General features: G+C 37.9%; 1 protein-coding gene and 1 non-coding gene across 4 annotated transcripts in view; both read left to right on the top strand.

Moving 5' to 3' along the window:
* KHDRBS2 (KH RNA binding domain containing, signal transduction associated 2) overlaps window positions 1-20,641 on the top strand; it is a 644,953-nt gene that overhangs the window by 234,765 nt on the left and 389,547 nt on the right. For all 3 annotated transcript variants that reach the window (XM_074348987.1, XM_074348989.1, XM_074348988.1), the window contains exon 4: window positions 13,312-13,458. In XM_074348987.1, coding sequence (XP_074205088.1) covers window positions 13,312-13,458 — 147 coding nt within the window. The remainder of the gene's footprint in view (window positions 1-13,311; window positions 13,459-20,641) is intronic.
* TRNAV-CAC (transfer RNA valine (anticodon CAC)) lies at window positions 15,260-15,332 on the top strand. The gene has a single exon. It is a non-coding gene; the product is annotated as a tRNA-Val (tRNA).

Raw genomic sequence — 20,641 nt, forward strand, 5'->3', positions numbered from 1 at the left:
GCAGGGAAGAATTCAAGAGTGAGCCACAGGTGAGTAAAGGTAGATGTATTCAGAGAGACACACACCGCATGGACAGAGAGCAGGCTGTTCAGAAGGCAAGAGAAAGGCCACGAGATGTGGGGGTTGGGAGCTCAGTTTATAGTAAAAGTAGACACACACTCCATAGATAAGAGTCTGTCTCACCCAGAAGGGAGAGCGGCCACGAGGTGTGGGTGTTGCTAGTTTCTATGGGCTCTGTAACTTCATATGCTAATAGTGAGAGGATTATTTCAACTACTTTTGGGGAAGGGGCTGAGATGCCCAGGAATTTGGCCACCACCCACTCTTTGACCTTCTATGGTCAGCTTTGGAACAGCCATGGCACCTGTGGGAGTGCCATTTACCAGGCTAATATACTGCAGTGAGCGTATAACGAAGCTCAAGGTCTACTGGAAGTCAAGTCTCCCATCATCTTGGGCCTCAAGACCTACTGGGAGTTGACTCTTCCGCTATCTTGGTGCTAACTGCTGTGTCATTCTTTGAATGGCCGTGCCCTGCCGCCTTCCCTCCTGTCTCATTAGAATGGGTCTGAAGCTCTGACAAGATCCCCCTCTAGAGCTGGCCATTAGGGGGGTGTGTGTGTGGTTGCTGCGACCTGGGAGCAGCCTTGCCCATTCAGCTCAGGAGAGCAGGGCTTTGTGGGCAAAGGTGACAGGAATGTGAGGTTCTCTAGGATCCAGCCATTGTTTCTCTACCATATATTTATGTGCATTCATTTGCACAAACACCCTTTTCTGAGGATAAATTTTGGACAACAAATTTCTACTGGCATAGAAGAATTTTCATCTATGTAAATTTAAAAATGCTTTTAAATTGGTGATTCACACAAATCCCATTCAGGATCAGGTATAAATAATACATGTGTGTTTATTTGAATTTCTTCACAGCGAAAGATGTGCAGACAATAGACTTATTTATTTCTGAAGAGGATTTATATTCAAAGAAAGCTCCCTGGGGCATTAAGAAGGAAAAAGCGTGCAAAAAGCACTCTAGTGAATTATAACTCTGAGGATAAAATATGACAAGAATAACTGCTAAAGTAAAAACCAAAGTATAAAACCTTCCCTGCATGCACTCTATATCTTGTGTTTTCAACATTTCTTTTTAAAATGATTTAGCTTATTCTTGTCACTAGAAGAGTTATTCTTGGAAGAATAATTGGGAGCTTTGAATCAATTAAGTTTTTTAGTTCATATTTAATTTTTTGTGTTGTTTTGATTCTTAGATATTTAGCATAATAATATGTATCAATAATCATATTTGATTAGTATTATTGTTATTACCGTCATCGCTTTGGAGGTGAAGAATTAGAAACCTGAAATAGTGACGTTACTTGTTTAGATTTACGCACCATTGAGTGGATCAGCTGAGGCTCTACCCTTGGCCATCACAATCAGAACCTGGGCTGTTAAAACTAATATGATACATAGCCTTCCAAGGTTATACGGACCGTCTCAGATACTGTAGACAATACATTTATGATTCATTTGAAAGTTAAAACTCAAGAAAGTACACACGATGATTTTAATTCCCCTTGTGCTAAAACACGTGAGCTCTTGGCTTAGGGTACTTTTCAAACGTATGTTCTCTTCGAGTAAAGTTTGTACATTTAATTTAACTTAATAATTAAGCCAGCGTTGAGCAGATATACTCTTGGTGACCTGAAAGCAACACATAATTTGCAACTTTTACAATTCTGTTCTTTCAAGTGAATTTAATGTTCGCAGTAAATATCCATTAACATAAATGTGGCTTTGGAGTAGGCACACCAAATGCAAATCTCTTACTTAACTGCAGCCAAGTCTCTTAGCTCCGCTGAGAGAAAACCTTTAACTTTTTCTGTTCATTGATAGTGAGCCAGGCACTGTGCTTGAGATTTATATACACTGCCTCCTTTCATCTTTACATGAGAGACCTAGAGCTAAGTTTGGAAACTAAATCTCAAAAATCTTAGTAACTTTCTTCCTCTACTGTAGCTAATAAATATCAGAGATGTTAATTCAAATCTAGATCTGACTCCAAAATCCTTTTCTACTTTTTTACTACTCTCTTGCTTCTCCCAAAGCCCACTTAAGGAATCTATGAACATTAATGACATAATATATACAAAGTATGCAGCAGTGGCCTCATTGTAGCTGCTCCAAGATTAACGGGAACAGTTGCCATTTTGAATTTTCTTAGTAATGTATCTTAAAGACATTCTATTTGGAGAATAACTTTCTAATACTAAAATATTAAATGGCAGGATGAGGGTGCCCCTGAAGGGAAGTCACAGGGTGAGCCGTGGTGTTTTAAAACTATGAGATCCCTCACACTGCATCACATCTAATGTTGCCTGTTGTTTTCAATTTGATGAGCTCATGTATCATCCTCTTACCTGGACTTTCTGCACATGAACAGGTCTGAGCTGAGCTGGTGTGGTTGAATGGGATGGGGGAGGTCCGCTGGTCCACTGGTCCATGAGGCACCTTTCTGGAACCATGGTAGCTCCCCAAGATATCATTTGAAAATCCCGTCTCTAGTGACCCCCCTCTCCTTTTGCATGTGAAGAAACTGAGGGCCATAGGAACAAACTACCTGCGGAAGTTTGCGCTCAGTGGTGGAGCCATGACTAGAAGAGCCATCACACTCAACCCTTTCCACATCCTGGTCCAAGTTTGGGCTTTCCAGAGCCCAGGGCTACAAAAGAGCATGTACAGGAAAGCACTGGTTGGCATTTGTTCATAAGATTTTTGAAATGTTTATTTCTATACATAGAGAGTAATACAAAAAAAAATTTTTTTTCCAGTCTCTAAGATGGGGGCAGTTGTTTGGACTCCACTTGGAAGGTTGCTAAAGGTTGATTCCTGGGTGCAAAGAGTAAGCACTGCATTTATACAGCTGTTGATTCCCCTGAAGTTGGAATAGCCAATAAGAACTAATCCAACTGCTAAGCCCGTTGTCCAGTAACATAACCAGCCATAGGCGGGACCGGATGGGAGGGGCTTACGTTACTGGATGTCAAACAGGTGCTTACATTCTACTTTTTTTATGAGCAGCACTGCTATAAAAGTTGCAGGCTCCTTTTTGTTCACTTATGCAGACTGTGTTTGTGCTCATAATCACAGAACAAATACGGGATCTTATGCAAAGTGCAATTGTGTAATTATTTGACTACAAAATAAGTTATCACTGAATCTGCATGTATTTATATATGAGCTATACATTGCTATTCATTTAATAGGAGACATAGGGAATGTAATAATAATTTGCAGACATTTTTCCTAAGCTAAAAAGAAAATCATATTAGTATACACAGCTCACTCCGTTCCAGGGTTTCAGGGCAATAAATGGCTGAGCATTAAAAGAAAACCTTCGCATGACAGTAGAGTAAAGATACAGTGTGAGGATAGAAGAAAAATGCAGCATGGTTTCTTTCACCCTTAAGTAATTCATTCATCAAGATTTTGTCGAGTATCTTCCACATGTCCTAGCCGACATACTTATACAGAGAGAATAATTTGAAAGATGAGGAAATGATGAAACAGACGTGTATAAAGATAAATGATGACATAGAATGATGATGCTGTAATTGGTTTAGGAACAAAATATTGTGAACAAATACAATGAAGGAATTAATGTAACTACAGAAGCGATTTATGATACAGCAAAACCTCTCAACCTAGTCTGGAATTTTTTTTTTTAATTAAAACAAAGTTTAAAAGGGAGTTACAAAAATATAATAAATTACAATAGCAAGAACAGATATAATACTATAAAGTCTCTGGGAAAAAATATCATGGAATGCTGGTTTATAAGATTTAGGTAAGAGTTCAAACAGTCAGGTTGTCTTGGACATTATCTTAAATATTTTTATCTAGGAATAAATATTTATTAAATCTGGTGAATCAGCAACAACTACTTATTCTGTAATTAGATATTTAAGAGAAGACAACATGTATGTAGCATCACGTGTATACATTAAGATGAACACATAGGTGTTTAAAGAATGATGAGTAGGCGAATTCAGATCAAGATGTGGAGCAGGAGGACTCAGAGCTCACCTCCCCTGATGAACACATCAGTAACACACCTACGTGCACGACAATTCCCCATGGAAACTAGCTGGAAACTGGCAGAAAAGCTGTTGTGAGAAACATACACATGGAACTGGGTAGGAAGGGAAGAGAAGCGATCAGGTCAGGACGAGTGCCACTGGGAGGGGACTCAGAGGAAAAGGAAGATAACATTGGTGGACACCTGCCATGACCCAGGATGCAGGTCGGCCATGAGACACTGTGGCAGATCAAACCATAAGCAGCCTCTGAGCAGGGAAGGGGCAACCATTACTGGAGTTGCCCAGCTGGTGCACCAGAGACAGATCAGAGCCCTGATGGTGGCCAGACCACCACGCCCTGTGCCCCAGCAGTTGTTGAATTCCCACACCAGTGCCTCTTGCTTCAGCACTCCTCCCCTTTGGGGTGGGGTGCTGATGCTGGGAAAGGGCTAAGCAAACACTTAAAGGGAGCTGAGCCATCTGGGACTTGACCCTCTGGGCTTTTTGCTCCAGCAATTTGGGACATTACTCTGCCCTTGTTAGGGAAATGATGGCTGCTGGGCAGAGGGGAAGGAAGGCTCAGCTCACAACAGGCTCTGGCCAGAGCTCCTCCCATCTCCAGCCTTACCTTCTACCAAGGTCATAGCTGCCAGCACACCCTGAGGAAAGACATGACTTGTGTTCACATCAAATCCAGCTCTCCTAACAAAGTCATTGGGCACATGAAGACTGATTAGGGACATTCCCACTTAAGGACATCCCTCCAAGATCACAATAGGTAACTGCTTCACTTAAATTCATAGAGATAGAGGAAGATAGGCAAAATGAGAAGACACAAGAATTTGTCTAAATTGAATGGGCAAGAGAAAACCCCTGAAAACAACTGATGAACGGAAATAATCTACCAGATAAAGAATTCAAAGTTTTAGTAATAAGAATACTAACTGAATTAGGGAAAAGAATAAATGAACATGGTGAGAATTTTAGCAAAGAATGAGGAAATATTAAAAAAAAAAGTTAGAACTGAAAACTACAATAAGTGAAATGAAAAACACAGTGGAAGGAATGAAATGCAGATGAGGTGATTGAGAAGAATATATAAGGAATCTGGAATATAGAATAATGGATATCACCCAATCGGAATAGCAAAAAGACAAATGAAATTTTAAAAAATGAAAAAAGCTTAAAGGATCTTTGAGATAATAAAATAGGAACCAACATTTGCATCATGGCAGTCCCAGAGAGGGAGAAATAGGGGTTGAAAATGAATTTAATGAAATTATGGATGAAACTTCTGAAGCCTGAAGAAGGAAACAGGTATCCAGGTACAGGAAGCATAGAGGGTCCCCAAAAACATGGAACCACACAGACCCACGGCAAGACATAAGGCAGCTAATTGGATAAAAAAACACGATCCATCTATATGCTTCTTACAGTAAACTCACTTGAGATCTAAAGGCACATACAGACCGAAAGTGAGGGAGTTTACATGAAACAAATTCCATGAAAATTGTAACAGAAAGTAAGAGAGAGTACCAATCTTCAGATCAGACAAAACAGAATTTAAAACAATGTCTATAACAAAAGACAAAGAAGAACATTATATAATGTTGAAGGGATCAATACAAGAAGAGAGTATTACACTTGTTAACATATATGCTCTCAATAAAAGAGCACCTAAGTATATAAAGCAAATATTACCAGACATAAAGGGAGAAATTGACAACAAGGCATTAATAGTAGGGGGTCTTATCACCCCACTTATATCAATGGACAAATCTTCTAAACAGAAAATCAATAAGGCACCAATGGTCTTTTTTTTTTTTTAACATTTTTTATTGGGTTATAATCACTTTACAATGTTGTGTCAAATTCCAGTGTAGAGCACAATTTTTCAGTTATACATGAACATATATATATTCTTTGTCACATTTTTTTTTCTGTGAGCCACCATAAGACCTTGTATATATTTCCCTGTGCTATACAGTATAATCTTGTTTATCTATTCTACATTTTGAAATCCCAGTCCTTCCCACCCCCCACCCCCTTGGCAATCACAAGTTTGTATTCTATGTCTACAAGTCTGTTTCTGTTTTGTATTTGTTTTGTTTTGTTTTTAGATTCCACATATGAGCGATCTCATATGGTTTTTTTCTTTCTCTTTCTGGCTTACTTCACTTAGAATGACATTCTCCAGTAACATCTGTGTTGCTGCAGATGGTGTTATGTTGTCGGTTTTTATGGCTGAGTAGTATTTCATTGCATAAATATACCACCTTCTTTATCCAGTCACCTGTTGATGGACATTTAGGCTGTTTCTATGTCTTGGCTATCGTAAATAGTGCTGCTATGAACATTGGGGTGCAGGTGTCATCCTGGTCTTAAATGACACAATAGGCCAGTTAGACCTAATAGATATCTACAGGACATCCATCCAAAACTGGTGTAACACACATTGTTTTCAAGTGCACATGGAACATTCTCCAGGATAGATTACATGCTAGGCCACAAACCAAGCCTTAAACAATTTAAAAAGATAGAAATTTTATCAAACTTTTTTGATTCAACCATAACAGTATGAAACTAGAAATCAATTACTGGAGGAAAAATGGGGAAAAGCACAAACATGTGGATACTAAACAACATGCTGCTAAAAATGGGTCAGTGAAGAAATCAAAGTGGTAATCAGATAATACCTTGAGACAAATGAAAACAGAAACCCAACTTCTCAAAATCTGTGAGTATAGCAAAGGCAGTTCTAAGAGGGATGTTTATAGCAATACAGGCCTAACTCAAGTAACAAGAAGAATCTGAAACAAACAACCTAAGCTTCCCTAAAGAAATTAGAAAAAGAAGAACAGATAAAGCCCAAAGTCAGCAGAAGAAGGAAATAATAAATATCAGAGGAAATAAATTTAAAAAATAGAAAATATCAATGAAACCAAGAGCTAATTCTTTGAAAAGATAAGCAGTAAACCCCTAGACAGGCTTACCAGGAGGAAGAGAGAACCCAAATAAATAAAATAAGAATTGAAAGAGGAGAAATAACAACACACACAAAAAAATAAGAGAAAACTATTAACAGTTTTATGCCAACAAACTGGACAATCTAGAAGAAATAGACACATTTCTAGACACATGCGACCTTTCAGGACTGAATCAGGAAGAAGTAATAGACAATCTGAATAGACCAGTCGTTACTACTGAATACTAGTGAAATTGAATTTGGGAAAACAAAACAAAAGCCAAAAACAAACAAACAAAAATCCTCATAGCAAACAAAAATCCAGGACCAGATGGCTTCCCAGGAGAATTCGACCCAAACATATATATAAGAGCTAATATCTATCCTTCTTGAAATATTCTCAAAAATTGATGAGGCTGAAAAACTCCCAAATTCATTCTACAAGGCCACCATTATTACCCTGATACCAAAACCAGAAAAAGAGACAACAAAAAGTAAAGAAGAATGCAGACTAGTATCTCTGAGGACTATAGATGTAGACATCCTCAACAAAATAATAGTAACCCAAATTCAACAATATATGAAAAGGATCATGCACTGTGGTCAAGCGGGATTTATTTCAAGGATGTACGGTTGGTTTGTTGTTCACAAATCAATCAGTGTGATACACCACGTTAACAAAAAGAAAGATAAAAAGTTAGACCGTCATCTCCGTAGATGCAAAAAAAGCATTTGACAAAATTCATCATCCAGTCATAATAAAAACTCTCATTAAAGTTGGTATAGAGGGAACATATCTTAATACAATAAAGACCATTTTTAACAAACTCATAGCCAACATCAACTCAACAGTGAAAAGCTGAAAGCTTTTCCTCTAAAATCAGGAACAAAACAAGGATGCCCACTTTTGCTACTTGCATTTACCATAGTATTGGAAGCGTTCGTCACAGCAATTAGACAAAAATAGAAATAAAAGGCATTCAAATTGGAAGAGAAGTAGTAAAAATGTCACTATTTGCAGATGACATTTTTCACAGATCTAGAATAAATAATTCTAAAATTTATATCCATATAAATGTACCAAAATGCCATAGAAATATTGAGCAAAAAGAACATGCTGGAAGCATCATGCTTCCTGACTTCAGACTATGCTACAAAGCTGTAGTCATCAAAACAGCATGGCACTGGCACAAAGCCAGACATACAGATCAATGGAACTGAATAGAGAGGATAGAAATAAACCCACACACTTATAGTCAATTAATCTACAGCAAAGGAGGTAAGAATATACAGTGGAGAAAAGACAGTCTCTTCAATAAATGTTTCTAGGAAAACTGGACAGCTACACATAAAAGAATGAGATCAGGACATTTCCTCACACCATATACGAAAATAAGTTCAAAATGGATTAAACACCGGAAACCATAAAACTCCCGGAAGAGGATATAGACAGAACACTCCTTGGCATAAATCATAGCAATATTTTGGAACTGTCTCCTAAAGCAAAAGAAATGGAAGCAAAAATAAACAAACAGAGCCTAAGCAAACTTGAAATTTCTGCTCAGCAAAGGAAACCACCAGCAATTGAAAAGACAAACTACTGAATGGGAGAAAGTATTTGCAAATTATATGACCAACAAGGGGTTAATAATCGAAATTTGTTAACAGCTCTTACAATTCAATATCAAAAACAAAACAAAGGATCCAATTGAAAAATGGGCAGAAGTTCTGAATAGGCGCATTTCCCAAGAAGATATACAGATGGACAACAGGCACGTGAAAAACTGCTCAGAGGACACATGGCCTACATCAAATTGTGAACAATTATAACATTTTCTAAAAAAAAATCCAATACAGGTTACTACTGTTCTCAATTTGACAAAATGTACACATTTTCTTTCACTAGAATCCCCCCTTAAAAAGAGCTGTGTGTGTGTGTGTGTGTGTGTGTGTGTGTGTGTGTGTGTGAGATGCTAAAGGGCCATTCCAAATAGCAAATAATGATCACCACTGTGACTTCTAAGGGTAATAGGGACACTTAACTGTTGTCCCCTTTATTTCATTAATGGGCTGGATGTACAAGCTTTGGAAATGGCACTTAGAAATTAAATTACTCTGTTTAATAGAGGTGAAAATAATTTTCAATTCCCTAGGAAATTCTGGAGGACAGAGTAATAACAAAAATTAGAGGCAGAAGAGAAAAAAATTAGAATTGTGTAATGAAGCGGGAAGGGCTTGGCACAAGAGAAGGTGGATGTCTTGAGTTGTCTGCAATGAGCTGATCAATGTGACCTCTTTGCTTCAGCCCCTTTGATATGTTCAATAAAGTTGATGTCACCCATAAATGATTTTGAGAGTGGATCTTATAAGGTATTTTAAGAAATTTTGAGTTTTGTAATAACATTTGCAGTTGGCAAATCCAGAAGCCAAATGGTTGCCCCAGAGCACAAGAGGACATCTGATTCTGTGTCCTATTTTGGAAAATTTGTCTTGAATCATCTGAACTAAGATGAACTCCCCAGTTGTGAGCTGACTTGAGTTCCTACCCCAAAACAGAAATGGTGTTGGGGTCCTAACCATCCTGCCTTTGCTCTTGGACAAACTGTTCAGGGAAATGGGAAATGACCTGTCATGAAGCACGCCTGTTTTTCCAAGAGAAAATGTATAAGCTAATCTGAGCTCAACCTTAACACCTTTGGATGAATGTCTTCCTTTTAAATGATGATTGCAATCACAGAACTAGGGGTAAACAGTGTGATGTATGATCACTAGCATTTTTAGGTAAACCTGCCATAAAATAGGAGATGAGGGAGAACCTTGAAAAGAATGGTTTCCCCCGGCACTGATGGACACACGGCTACTGAGGAATCAGACCCTTTGGGGGAGGGGAGGGGATATTCACAGCATGTGTGCTTGGTGTTATCAGGACCTGAAATCTGCTGCAAGATATTCTGAAGGGCACAGTGCACATGCGTGTGGATGTCAGAAAACTGTAGTGCCTTCTGGAAACTAGGGATATCCGTAGAGAATATGGATGTACAAAATGTGTACTTACACTCAAGTGCCTGTACCGGAACACACTCGTAGTGATTAAGAACTTGACCTTTGGAATGAGGTAACCTGGATTCTGATCCTGCCCTCTGATTTACAGTCTGTGTAACTCTGTACCAAAGTATAGGTTATGCAGATACAATTGGATAATCCATGGAAAGTACTTTGCATACCTGGAACCTAGAAAGTAACGCCAAACTTAAGACTTCTAGTCCATTACTGGTACTGTTGTAAAGACACTTGAGGAAAATACACTGAAAATGTGAACAGTGTATCTTGAATTGTATGGTCGTTGATTTAAAAAATATATTTGTAATTGCTGGGGTTTTTTTTTTTTTCAAGTTTCTTCACTGAACATGCTATTTTGAATTAAGAGGACATTTTTCTAGTTGTCCAATCATTTTCAAGTCAGAAACTTGACTTCTATCTTTGTAGAAGATAAAATACAAGAGGTAATTCCTAAGAGAAATTTCCCTTGAAAATTCTTTTAACAGTTAAATACATGAATGTGATTTAAATTAGATTCTATTTCGTGCCATGCTATTCCCTAAAGAATAACTGATAAAAACTGACTTGTTTTACTTGTATTCCACCTTATGGCAGAGCATGAGTTAGCATGTTTGGGAAGATGTAAAACCAGGTTTGTTATCCCCTAATGGTTTTGGTTTAGACTCTCTAATGTTTAGCAACTAATGATTTTACTTAAAATGATTAGCTTGTGATTCCTTTGTAGTAGCTAAACACCACAAATCATTTTTTGTAGGTCCATGGCTAAAGTAAATACTGTCGGTTGGATACATGTACCTTTTACCGGGAAGATTAAATAATATTGACCGAGTTGCATAGTCTTTTAAAAACAGAATTTTGAAATTATTTATTTTACTTCTTTATTTTGTGGTAGGAGGAAGGAATTAGGTTTATTTAGTATTTATTTTTTCTTAGAAGGGGTACTGGGGATTGAACCCAGGACCTCATGCATGCCGAGCATGCACTTTACCACGTGAGCTATACCCTCCTCCTGCTAAAAACAGAATTTTGAATCATGACAGATTTACCTTCTGATGTGTGCATCTTATGTTCTTTTGATTTATTGCCTGTGTCCATTTCTGTGCCTTTATTAGATGGAAATCCAATGGTTCCTAGCATTAACTTTGGAACTATTCATTTCAATTAATGGGGGAAGGGTATAGCTCAAGTGGTAGAGCACGTGCTCAGCACCCAAGAGGTCAGGGGTTCAATCCCCAGTACCTCCTCCAAGTGAAAATCAACAAAGAAACCTAATTACCTCCCCTGCATTAAACAAATGTTATACACGGAAGACTTTCCTAGTTCATAATCAACCAGTGTCTAGTCTCACTTTTTCCTGTTGTAAAGGAAGCTGTCATAGTTTAGATGGCCTCTTGGCTGCTCGGTCTGAGACCACATTCATGGCCTCCATTGCATCCACGTGACCACACGTTTGCCAAAGAAATTGTTGGCAGAGATGATGTATACAACCTCTGGTATATGTCCTTGAAAGGAAGCCTTTTGCTGCCTACGTTTTCTTTCTCTTTTCCATGGAGTGGAATCCAGCGGTTATGATAGACAACATCCTTCATTAACACCCATGAGAACAGCATCTTAGGAGCTGGATGGCAGTGTGGAGAAGGGCCACCTGCTCCTCCTCCAGCTGCCCGTAGCCTTAGACTCTTAGTCGAGAGAGAAAAATGAGAGTTAGCAGAACCAAACCGCTTTGGTTTACCCAGGTTAGTTCTACTCATGTCACTTTTCCAATTTAATCCACACATAAAACTAAAAATTGTTTTTAAAATGTTTATCCTTTGAAATTCAGGGAAACAACTGCTTCAGGGGGAGGAGAGTCAAGAAAGATAAAACATAATTAATATTATTTATGTTCATTTTTAACCGAATTTTGCTTCCTGGAAATCCTAAAAATATATATATATACAAATCTGGTTGCAAAATGAGCTGGGTTTGAATTTCATCTGTGCTGAAGTGACTTAAAATCTTTTCAACTCAAATCTGTGAATCCTGTGCAAGGTGACTGTGCAATTATAGATGATACACCTTAGACACACAAACAGGCAAAGCATATTGATCGTAATTTGCTGATTTGCTCCGCATCTGTACTGAATTGATCAGGCTTCAGTAATCACTTGGGTACAGTGCTCCAAAATACCTCCTCTAACCGAAATGTGCCATTGGTTAGGCTGAGGGTAGGTGGTTTGTGCAGAATCAAAGCCAACATAATGCCTAGCTGCCATCCCTGTAATTTACTCCTATGAATTGACCAAAATGAGGCAGCAAATGCCAGAGAAGCTGTGGGCAGGAAGCCGGCAGGCACGAGGCTGGGAGAGAAGCCTCGGCTTAATGGGAACAAGCAACCTTTTCACCACTTCTTCAAGAGTATCTAGAAAATCCTGGTTTTCTTAAAGAATTGCGATTTTTTTCATCCAGTGGTGTACTCTGAAGAGTTAACGGCATTTCTGTAACTTCTTTTCAGGGATTTAGCATTTTCATTTAGTTAATTTCTTCTTTATTTTTAGTTTTGATTTTTTTTCTTGTGTTATAGTCAGTTTACAACATTGTGTCAATTTCTGGTGTACAGAACAATTCTTCAGTCATACCTGAACATACATACATTCATTTTCATGTTCTTTTTCACCATGAACTACTATAAGATCTTGAATATATTTCCCTGTGCTGTGTAGTATAAACTTGTTTATCTATTTTATATATATACCTGTCAGTATCTACAAATCTCCAACTCCCAGCCTATCCCTTTCTACCCCCTCCCCCCTGGCAACCACATCTTCTTTCTTTTCTTTTTCTTTTCTTTCTTTCTTTTTTTTTTTTTTTGGCTGTGGGAAGTAATTAGATTTATTTATCTTTAGGGGAGACACTGGGGGTCGAACCCAGGACCTCGTGCCTGCTAAGCATGCACTCTACCACTTGAGCTATACCCTCCCCCATAGCATTTTCCTTTATGCTGATTAAAATATGGTGTAGATAATTATGCTAGGATTTTTTTTTTTAATCTTTCAAACACTCAGGAATAATTTTAAAATCTTTCTATGGCTTGTACCCCATTTTTATTTCTCAAAGTGTTTCTACTTGTGGAAAATTTGCTTAGACAATGCTCTTTTGTTATCTTCTCAGTAAATGTTAAGTCAATGCAAAATGAGGGGATTTGTATTTCTAAAAATAACCTCTTTCGCAGGAAGAAGAATTAAGGAAGAGTGGGGAAGCCAAATATGCCCACTTGAGTGATGAACTTCATGTGTTAATTGAAGTGTTTGCTCCACCTGGGGAAGCTTATTCACGTATGAGTCACGCCTTGGAAGAGATTAAAAAATTTCTGGTTCCCGTGAGTATTTTTTTCATTTTTCATCAAGATGTTTCTCATCAGTTTCTATTAAAAACTGTGCCTTTGATCATCACTGACTCTTTAGAAGGCAATTGATACTGCAGACTAATTATTTGTAGAGTTGATATGAAGGCAAAAATAAAAAAAGAATACACAAAAGACTTTGGCCTGTTGCCACATGGTGGTGGTTGACAGCAGCGTTTGTGTTCAGCTACTGGCTGCAGATCAGTTCTTAGCCACAATTAAGACAGTTAACAGACAACCACAAACACGTAAGTGAGGTTGTAGCCTTTTCTCTTGTGCCTTAATTCCTTAGAAGTTGACATGTATCATTTATAATTTTTAATTAATAGAGAAACTCTTTTCAGGCACAGTGGGAGGGGAAAGAGATTAGATGTATCGTATCTGTAACAGACAATGATAGTATTTGAAAATATCAAATGTTTTTTTCTGCGGTAGTATGCCAGGTGCTGGCTCATCAAAAAAAATCATATAAAATAATCAATATGAATAGAATCAGACGTGTTGAGGTCACACAAAAATTGGAAAAATAAAGTCATTGCTCTATATGAGAGAAACAGCAGATTCAGGGCTGCATATTGAATAGAATTCCCTGCTGATTTTCTAGAGGAAGGTTAAATGCATGAAGCTTTCCTAAAGGTCGACAATTTAGCATTTGAGGAAGAGGTTGTTCAAATAGAAATCTTGGCATTGGCTTAGAGCTGGGAATAAGATAATTAGGAGAGAATGCTGAGTAAAGTTTTCTGGAGTGCCCTGGCAGAAATTTTCAGCAGAAAGAGAGAAAGAGAATAGCTAAGATTAATCTGTGCAATAAAGGAACACTGTAGATTTCTAAACTAAGCAATAAACTCAGAGGAAATGGTGGGTAAGATTCATTGATTGGCCAGTGATTTTCAGAATGGGAAAAGAAAAACCAATGACAAAGAATTTCGGAATGGAAAAGCCTCAAAATCTAAATGCATAGTCTATTTTTATGCCCAATTTAAAAATTTCTGTCAAGGGAAGGTTATAGAATCATCCCGTAGCACTCTGATTATTCCATGGCTTTATATGCACAGGGAACGTCCGCACGATTTACTATCTGGTACTTATGTGAACACCTCCCTAAATAGATCTCATATTTCTTAAGAATGGGGATGCTGTGTTCTCTCTTCCTTTTGCTTCTGAACGAAAAGCTGGTGCTGTTGGGTAAAGAGTTTTGCTATATTTAGCTCAGACCAGACCTCTGGTGATTAAGTGGTAGAGGAAAAAGCTAGGACTGCCTGCATTACTAACTCATTTTGTGACTGTAGACAAGTCAGTTAATTCTCAGAACTTTAGCTTAATCATCTTTAAAAAGATAATCTTCAGCTGACCTCTCTCACAATTATTCTGAATATCAAATGGAATAATGCATATGAAAGGACATAGAAAATTAAAAAGCACTACATATATTTTAATGTATATAATACATAAATTCATTGATGTTTTAATCTATTTTATTATTGTAGATAGAATCTTGGAATGAGTTTTTGAGGTGAGCTATGTACAATGAAATACCAGTTCATTACAACATAGATTTTAGATCTAGGCTGTAGGCTAGGTTAACTCTATTTTCTTATAAATACCAGTAATGCATGTCACTTACGTCTTAGACCTAGTGCTTGTAATCATTTCATTTACGTCTTCACCCCTGAAATGTACACTCCCTGAGGGCAGGGCTGGCAGTGTCTCTGGTGCTCCCATCATTAGAGAATTGTCTGGCACAGTAAGTGTTTGTTCAGGGATCTGGCTGAAGGGGGGAGGGTGCAGCTCAGTGGTAGAGTGCATGCTTCACACGCATGAGGTCCTGAGTTCAATTCCCAGTACCTCCATTAAAAAAAGAAAAAGAAGAAGTGGTCTGACTGAGGCCCCTTTCACTTGTTTATTTTCCTCTTAGCTCTTAACTTCAGATGTACTATGTTTATTTTTTTGCTTATTTGTTGCCGATTTTCCTGCTAAAATATAAACGTCGTGAGGACAGGGTTTATTGTATCTTTTTCACTGCTCTATTCTCCCAGTTTGGATGATGCCAGGCCCCAAGTAAGCACTTCATAAATATTTTGTCTATGAGTGAATAAGCTTAAAAAATATAGTCTATTATCACTCAATGTGGAATTAGCAAATTTTACAATCAATGAAAGTCATTCTACTTGGTAAATTTTTTTGCCCATTTGCCTTCGTTCCAAGCAAAGGATGGCAGCTGTTGACTTCCTTCATTGCCAGAACCACCAGCGGCAAAAATGAACTGCCAGTTCTTTCTTTGCTATAAGAAATCGCTGGGTGATTTCAGGTTTCCTTTGACATTTATATAAAAGTCCATAGAACTAACATGTCAGGATATTAACACTTAGAAACATCACAGGTGGAGAACCACAGCCAGCAGGAGGCAAGCTAGACCAGCACAGAAAGGTAACGCAGACTGATAGGGGGTTCCCCTGACACCCAGCTCCTCTGCAACATGGAACATCTGTCCACGGTTAGAACTTCCACCTTCCTCTACATTATCCACCATGTACCCAACTTTGCCCTCCAATGGGATGTAATCGTCTAAGGCTGCTGACTGAGAAGCATCCAGCTCCTCAGAAATGTCTGTATCATGTCAGATGTTGGAAATCAGCATAGTTTTCATATCTTCAGTGATTTATTAAAGGGAAAAGAAATATTATTGCCATGGGGAAAACTTCCAGCTTGGTGGCCGCCATTCAGCCTTATCAAAACAAGTAGTGTGGCAGGTCAGTAACACATCAATAAATTGAAGCTTGCTCATTTTAAATCTCTAATGCTTTGTGAAGGTGCTGTATTAAAGTTTTTTTTTAATATTTGCTAATTTGTCTTGCAAATACAGATTAGGAGCGGTAAATAAATTTGACAAATCATGACAAAAGGGATATAAAATCCTACACTAATACACGTTTCAGTTATGTTAATGCCCGTCTCTTCCCTTTGTAACCCATAAATGGGGAAACAAGAATTGCCATTATTATATTTTGTAACACCCCTTTCTTTAATAGCCCAGGCACTAAGGCTGGCACACAGGGCTTTGCAGATTGCTCCTTGCAAAATGTCGGGGACAGCATGTACTTTAAAATAACATCACTGTATCGCATTTTCCTAAATTGGCTGCCTCTCACCTTCCATTAAGTTGCGTTGGTAAGTTTTACCAATGCTTAGTAATTAACTCATGATTAAAACAAAATGCACTATCTCATGATCAGAACTTAGGAAGACTTCAGGAAGATTCTGCCTTTTGAATGTGAATTTATACATCCTTTAGTTTAAAAAAAAAAAAAAAAGATGAAAGGAGGGTTTTCCACACAAACAAGAAATCAGATCTAGGTCACAGATCACAAGCATCTTTGTTACCTCCTTAAGAGTTAGTCATTCACAGGATTAAGAGATCACAACTCTTAGTTCCACCAACCCTGTCCTGGTCTCAGAATCTTTCTGGTGTTTAAGCTACACAGTACTGTTGTATTATCAGAAGTGACAGAATGTGAAAAGTGGTATTTGTCATGCCTGCGTTTAATCTCTACTGATCATCTCTAGAGGTTTGCATCATTTAAAGAAAATGTGTGTGTGTGAGTGTGTGTGTGTGAGTGTGTGTGTGAGTGTGTGTGTGAGTGTGTGTGTGTTAGGTCTTAACAAAAACACTCTCCAGTAGAAAACAAACAAACCCAGATGGACATTCCCAGCTCCGCACATTTAGTTCCTTCTTTGCCAGAAAGGGAAACATACTGTTTGAAGATTTTCACGTCATCTGTAGTAACACATAGGTGGCGTGAATACACACATACACACACACACACCTTTTATACTAACGTGAAGTTTTATATTTGTCTTTGTGTGTCCTTTATTGGTCCTGCCAGCCTCACATACACAACTTTTAGTCAATCCAACACAGGCAAAAAAAAAAAAAAAAAAAAAAAAAAAAAAAAAAAGAATCATTCCAGGTTCTTTCTTTCCTACATTAGATGGGGTGTATGTCTTGGTGACAGATGTGATTCTTGAAATGGGGCGATTAGGGCATATTATATCATTTCACATTTGAAATATTGGAAACCCATACAGGAAACCTACTAAGAGTGCCTATGGAGGAAAAATAAAACTCTTTTCCTCCATATGGTGAAAGCAAATAGAGGACATTCTTGCTTTCTAGTCCTCAAAGATTGTAATCCTAGCTCTGAAATGGGAAAATGACACTGATTGCCAACAGCAATCAGACAGGAAAGTAAGTAGATATAATACAGAAAAGAGAAAAGAAAATCAGGGTATTTTCAGTCTAGGAGATAGAAGATGATCTAGACTTTCATACACAAAAAAAATTAATAACATTTTGGAAGATTTATTTCACATAAGAATGCTTAGAAATAGATGTAATAGAAATAAACATAGAGGAATTTATGCTATAATTTGGTAAAAAGTGAACATTTGGTCGGAGTCTTTCATGCAGATGAATATATAGGGAATACAAGGGATTAAATAAAAACCCACCAGCCAGCGAAAGTAACACTGATAAATGTCAAGGCTACAAGGTGGGGAATGGCGGACCCGTTTTGTCTGGCTGATGGCAGGAGTTCACGATGAAGGCAATAGTAACACCTTGCAGGCAAGAGAATGGTCAGGAACAGAGTAAAACAATAACATTCAGTGCAGAGGGGGAAACAGAACCCACCACCTGGATGTCATTCCTTCACTGATGTGGCGGTTGTTACAGTGCTGTCAAGAGTTTGCCTCAGATTTCTATCCTCAAAACCAGTGAATTCCCTTTGCTTTCCTGTGATTAACTGTATTCTAATAGCATGGTAGCTAAAAGCACTAAGCACAAAGCTGTGCATTGGTGGAGCTGTTGCTTGTGCAGAGTGTTTCCTGTCTTGCTATAGCGCTATGATCGTATTCTATTTGGAAAAATTTATCATCATCTAATACTGAGTATTTCTTCTTATCTGCTAAGTTGTAATAAATAATATAAGCTTATGACTTTAAAAGAATTAAAATTATTACTAGTTCTTAGAATAGAACTAATAATAATTATATAATAATAGTACGGACTTTTTTATTATTATTGTTATTATCACTGAAACCCCAGGCTACTTTAACATTGCCAATTTGATGCACATAACCTGAAAGACAGATAAAAGGGGCAGTGGATAACTATTTGAGTGTGATTTTTCTACTCACCCTAATGTAAGTGTCTTCTTCCTCCTCACCAGGGCAGACAACCAGATACGCACTCTCTGAACCTAGGGTCAGGGTGTGATCATCCGCTTTCTATCTTAAGACAGAATTTACCACTAATTATCTCTGTTCCCATTTGATGCCAGGGTTCTGAATTCTCCAAGGCCTCTCTTTTCATGAGCTTTAATTGCTTTTTAGATGCTCAGCTTCAATCTTCCCTTTCTACAGCACCTTGATTTCATCTTCTTGATGAGTTAACTGACATTATACTCAAAGGACCTGCTTTTGCAATTCCATAGGTAGTCATTAACATTGAAGGCTTCGCAGCATTCCTAAAAAGTTATCTGTGTTGTTACAGACTGTAGCTCCTAAAGATGCAGGTTTGATCTCCAAAGGAAGGATCTCACCTCTTACAGGGTTCTGATATTAAGGAAAGTCTTAGAGGATCAAATAGAAAATGTATATTGTATCCAAAACATTTACTAGTGCTAATCCAGACTTGTACATAGGTATATGATAAACACACCAACACTGACTTGCAAATACGTTTACAGATGGAAGCAACTCATGATTATTGAAGGATTTGGTACCCAAAAAAGGAAACAAGGCAGAAAAGTAGCTCAATCATCAGAATCTGTTAAATAAAATGTATACATTTTAACTGAGTAAATCATTTAAATAAGCAAAAATAAATTGTACTAATTAATGCAAGATGAAAGCTTTGTTTAACTAAGTAAAATAAATGATATTAATTAATGCAAGGCAAAGGGTTTGTTGAAATGTAACAAATATTTCTGAGTATCACATATATGCCAGGAACAATTTTAGGAGTTTGTGTCACATCAGCCACTGCTCTTGTGGAGTTTAAGAACCAGATAACTATTTTCAAGATTTAAAAGGTAAATTTGGGAGGGGGGAGGGTATAGCTCAGTGGTAGAGCACATGCTTAGCATGCATGAGGTCCTGGGTTCAATGCCCAGTACCTCCATTTAAAAAGAAATTAAAAATAAATAAATTGTTTAAAAATAAAAGGTAAATAATATGCAGGAGTCTTTGAGGGAGAACTGGAAATGGGAGACCAGATGGGACAATAGTGAGGATACATCAGGCAACACTGATCAAACAGAAGGTGTCATTTCTAAGAGAAATCTATTACTGACAGAGACCACGGCTCTACAGACAATGGCAAGTTATTCCTTGAAACTAAGAGTGAGATGAATGAAGTCGGGGGCGAGGGTGAAGAAAGAGAGGATGTTTTGATTGCTTCTTGACAGTGTTGATGACCCACTATTTCATATTGAAAAAAAAGTATTTTTAATGTAACAAGAAAAACTTACATGTGTTACTGAGTCCAAACTAGTTCTGCTCGCCGCATGACAGGTCAGTAGATCGGAAGACGAGGTGTTGGGACAAGGAATAGCGACTTTATTCACAAAGCCTGCAGACCAATGTCTTGGAGAACCATTCTTCTCTAGTCAGAATACAGGCTCCTTTTACACAAAAAAAATAGGGGAGAGGGTGTGGTTCATTGTCACAAACTTCTTGCTGCAGGCATTCTTTGTTCTTGCAGCCGTCCATGTGGGCCAGGTCATAGTGTCCCTGTAAACCTCCAATAAAACAAAGGTTATTCTCTGTTTTGCATCTTGCCATCTCGTCCTAAGTGCAGAAGTGCTGACATCCTTAAAGGTCACAGCCCCGAGAATAGGCTCTCCTGTCTATTTCAGGCTTAAGGCAACATTGTTTCCCAAAAGGTGCAGAGCTGGCAAGACTGAGGCTAGAAAACAGGGCACAGTGGTCAAAACTAAAGGAGCAGATCTGATATGGAGTCAGATCTGTTCTCTATTACGTAGGGAAGAGCATATTTTAAAATGGATTATTTTTTGCAAAATTATAGATTCCTGAAATGTGTCTTCAACTTCTATTCTTGCCATTTGTTCTTACTTTTAAAAAGCGAATTTTGCAGCTA

The sequence above is a fragment of the Camelus bactrianus genome, chromosome 20, assembly GCF_048773025.1.
Source record: "Camelus bactrianus isolate YW-2024 breed Bactrian camel chromosome 20, ASM4877302v1, whole genome shotgun sequence".
Classification (NCBI taxonomy): Eukaryota; Metazoa; Chordata; class Mammalia; order Artiodactyla; family Camelidae; genus Camelus; species Camelus bactrianus.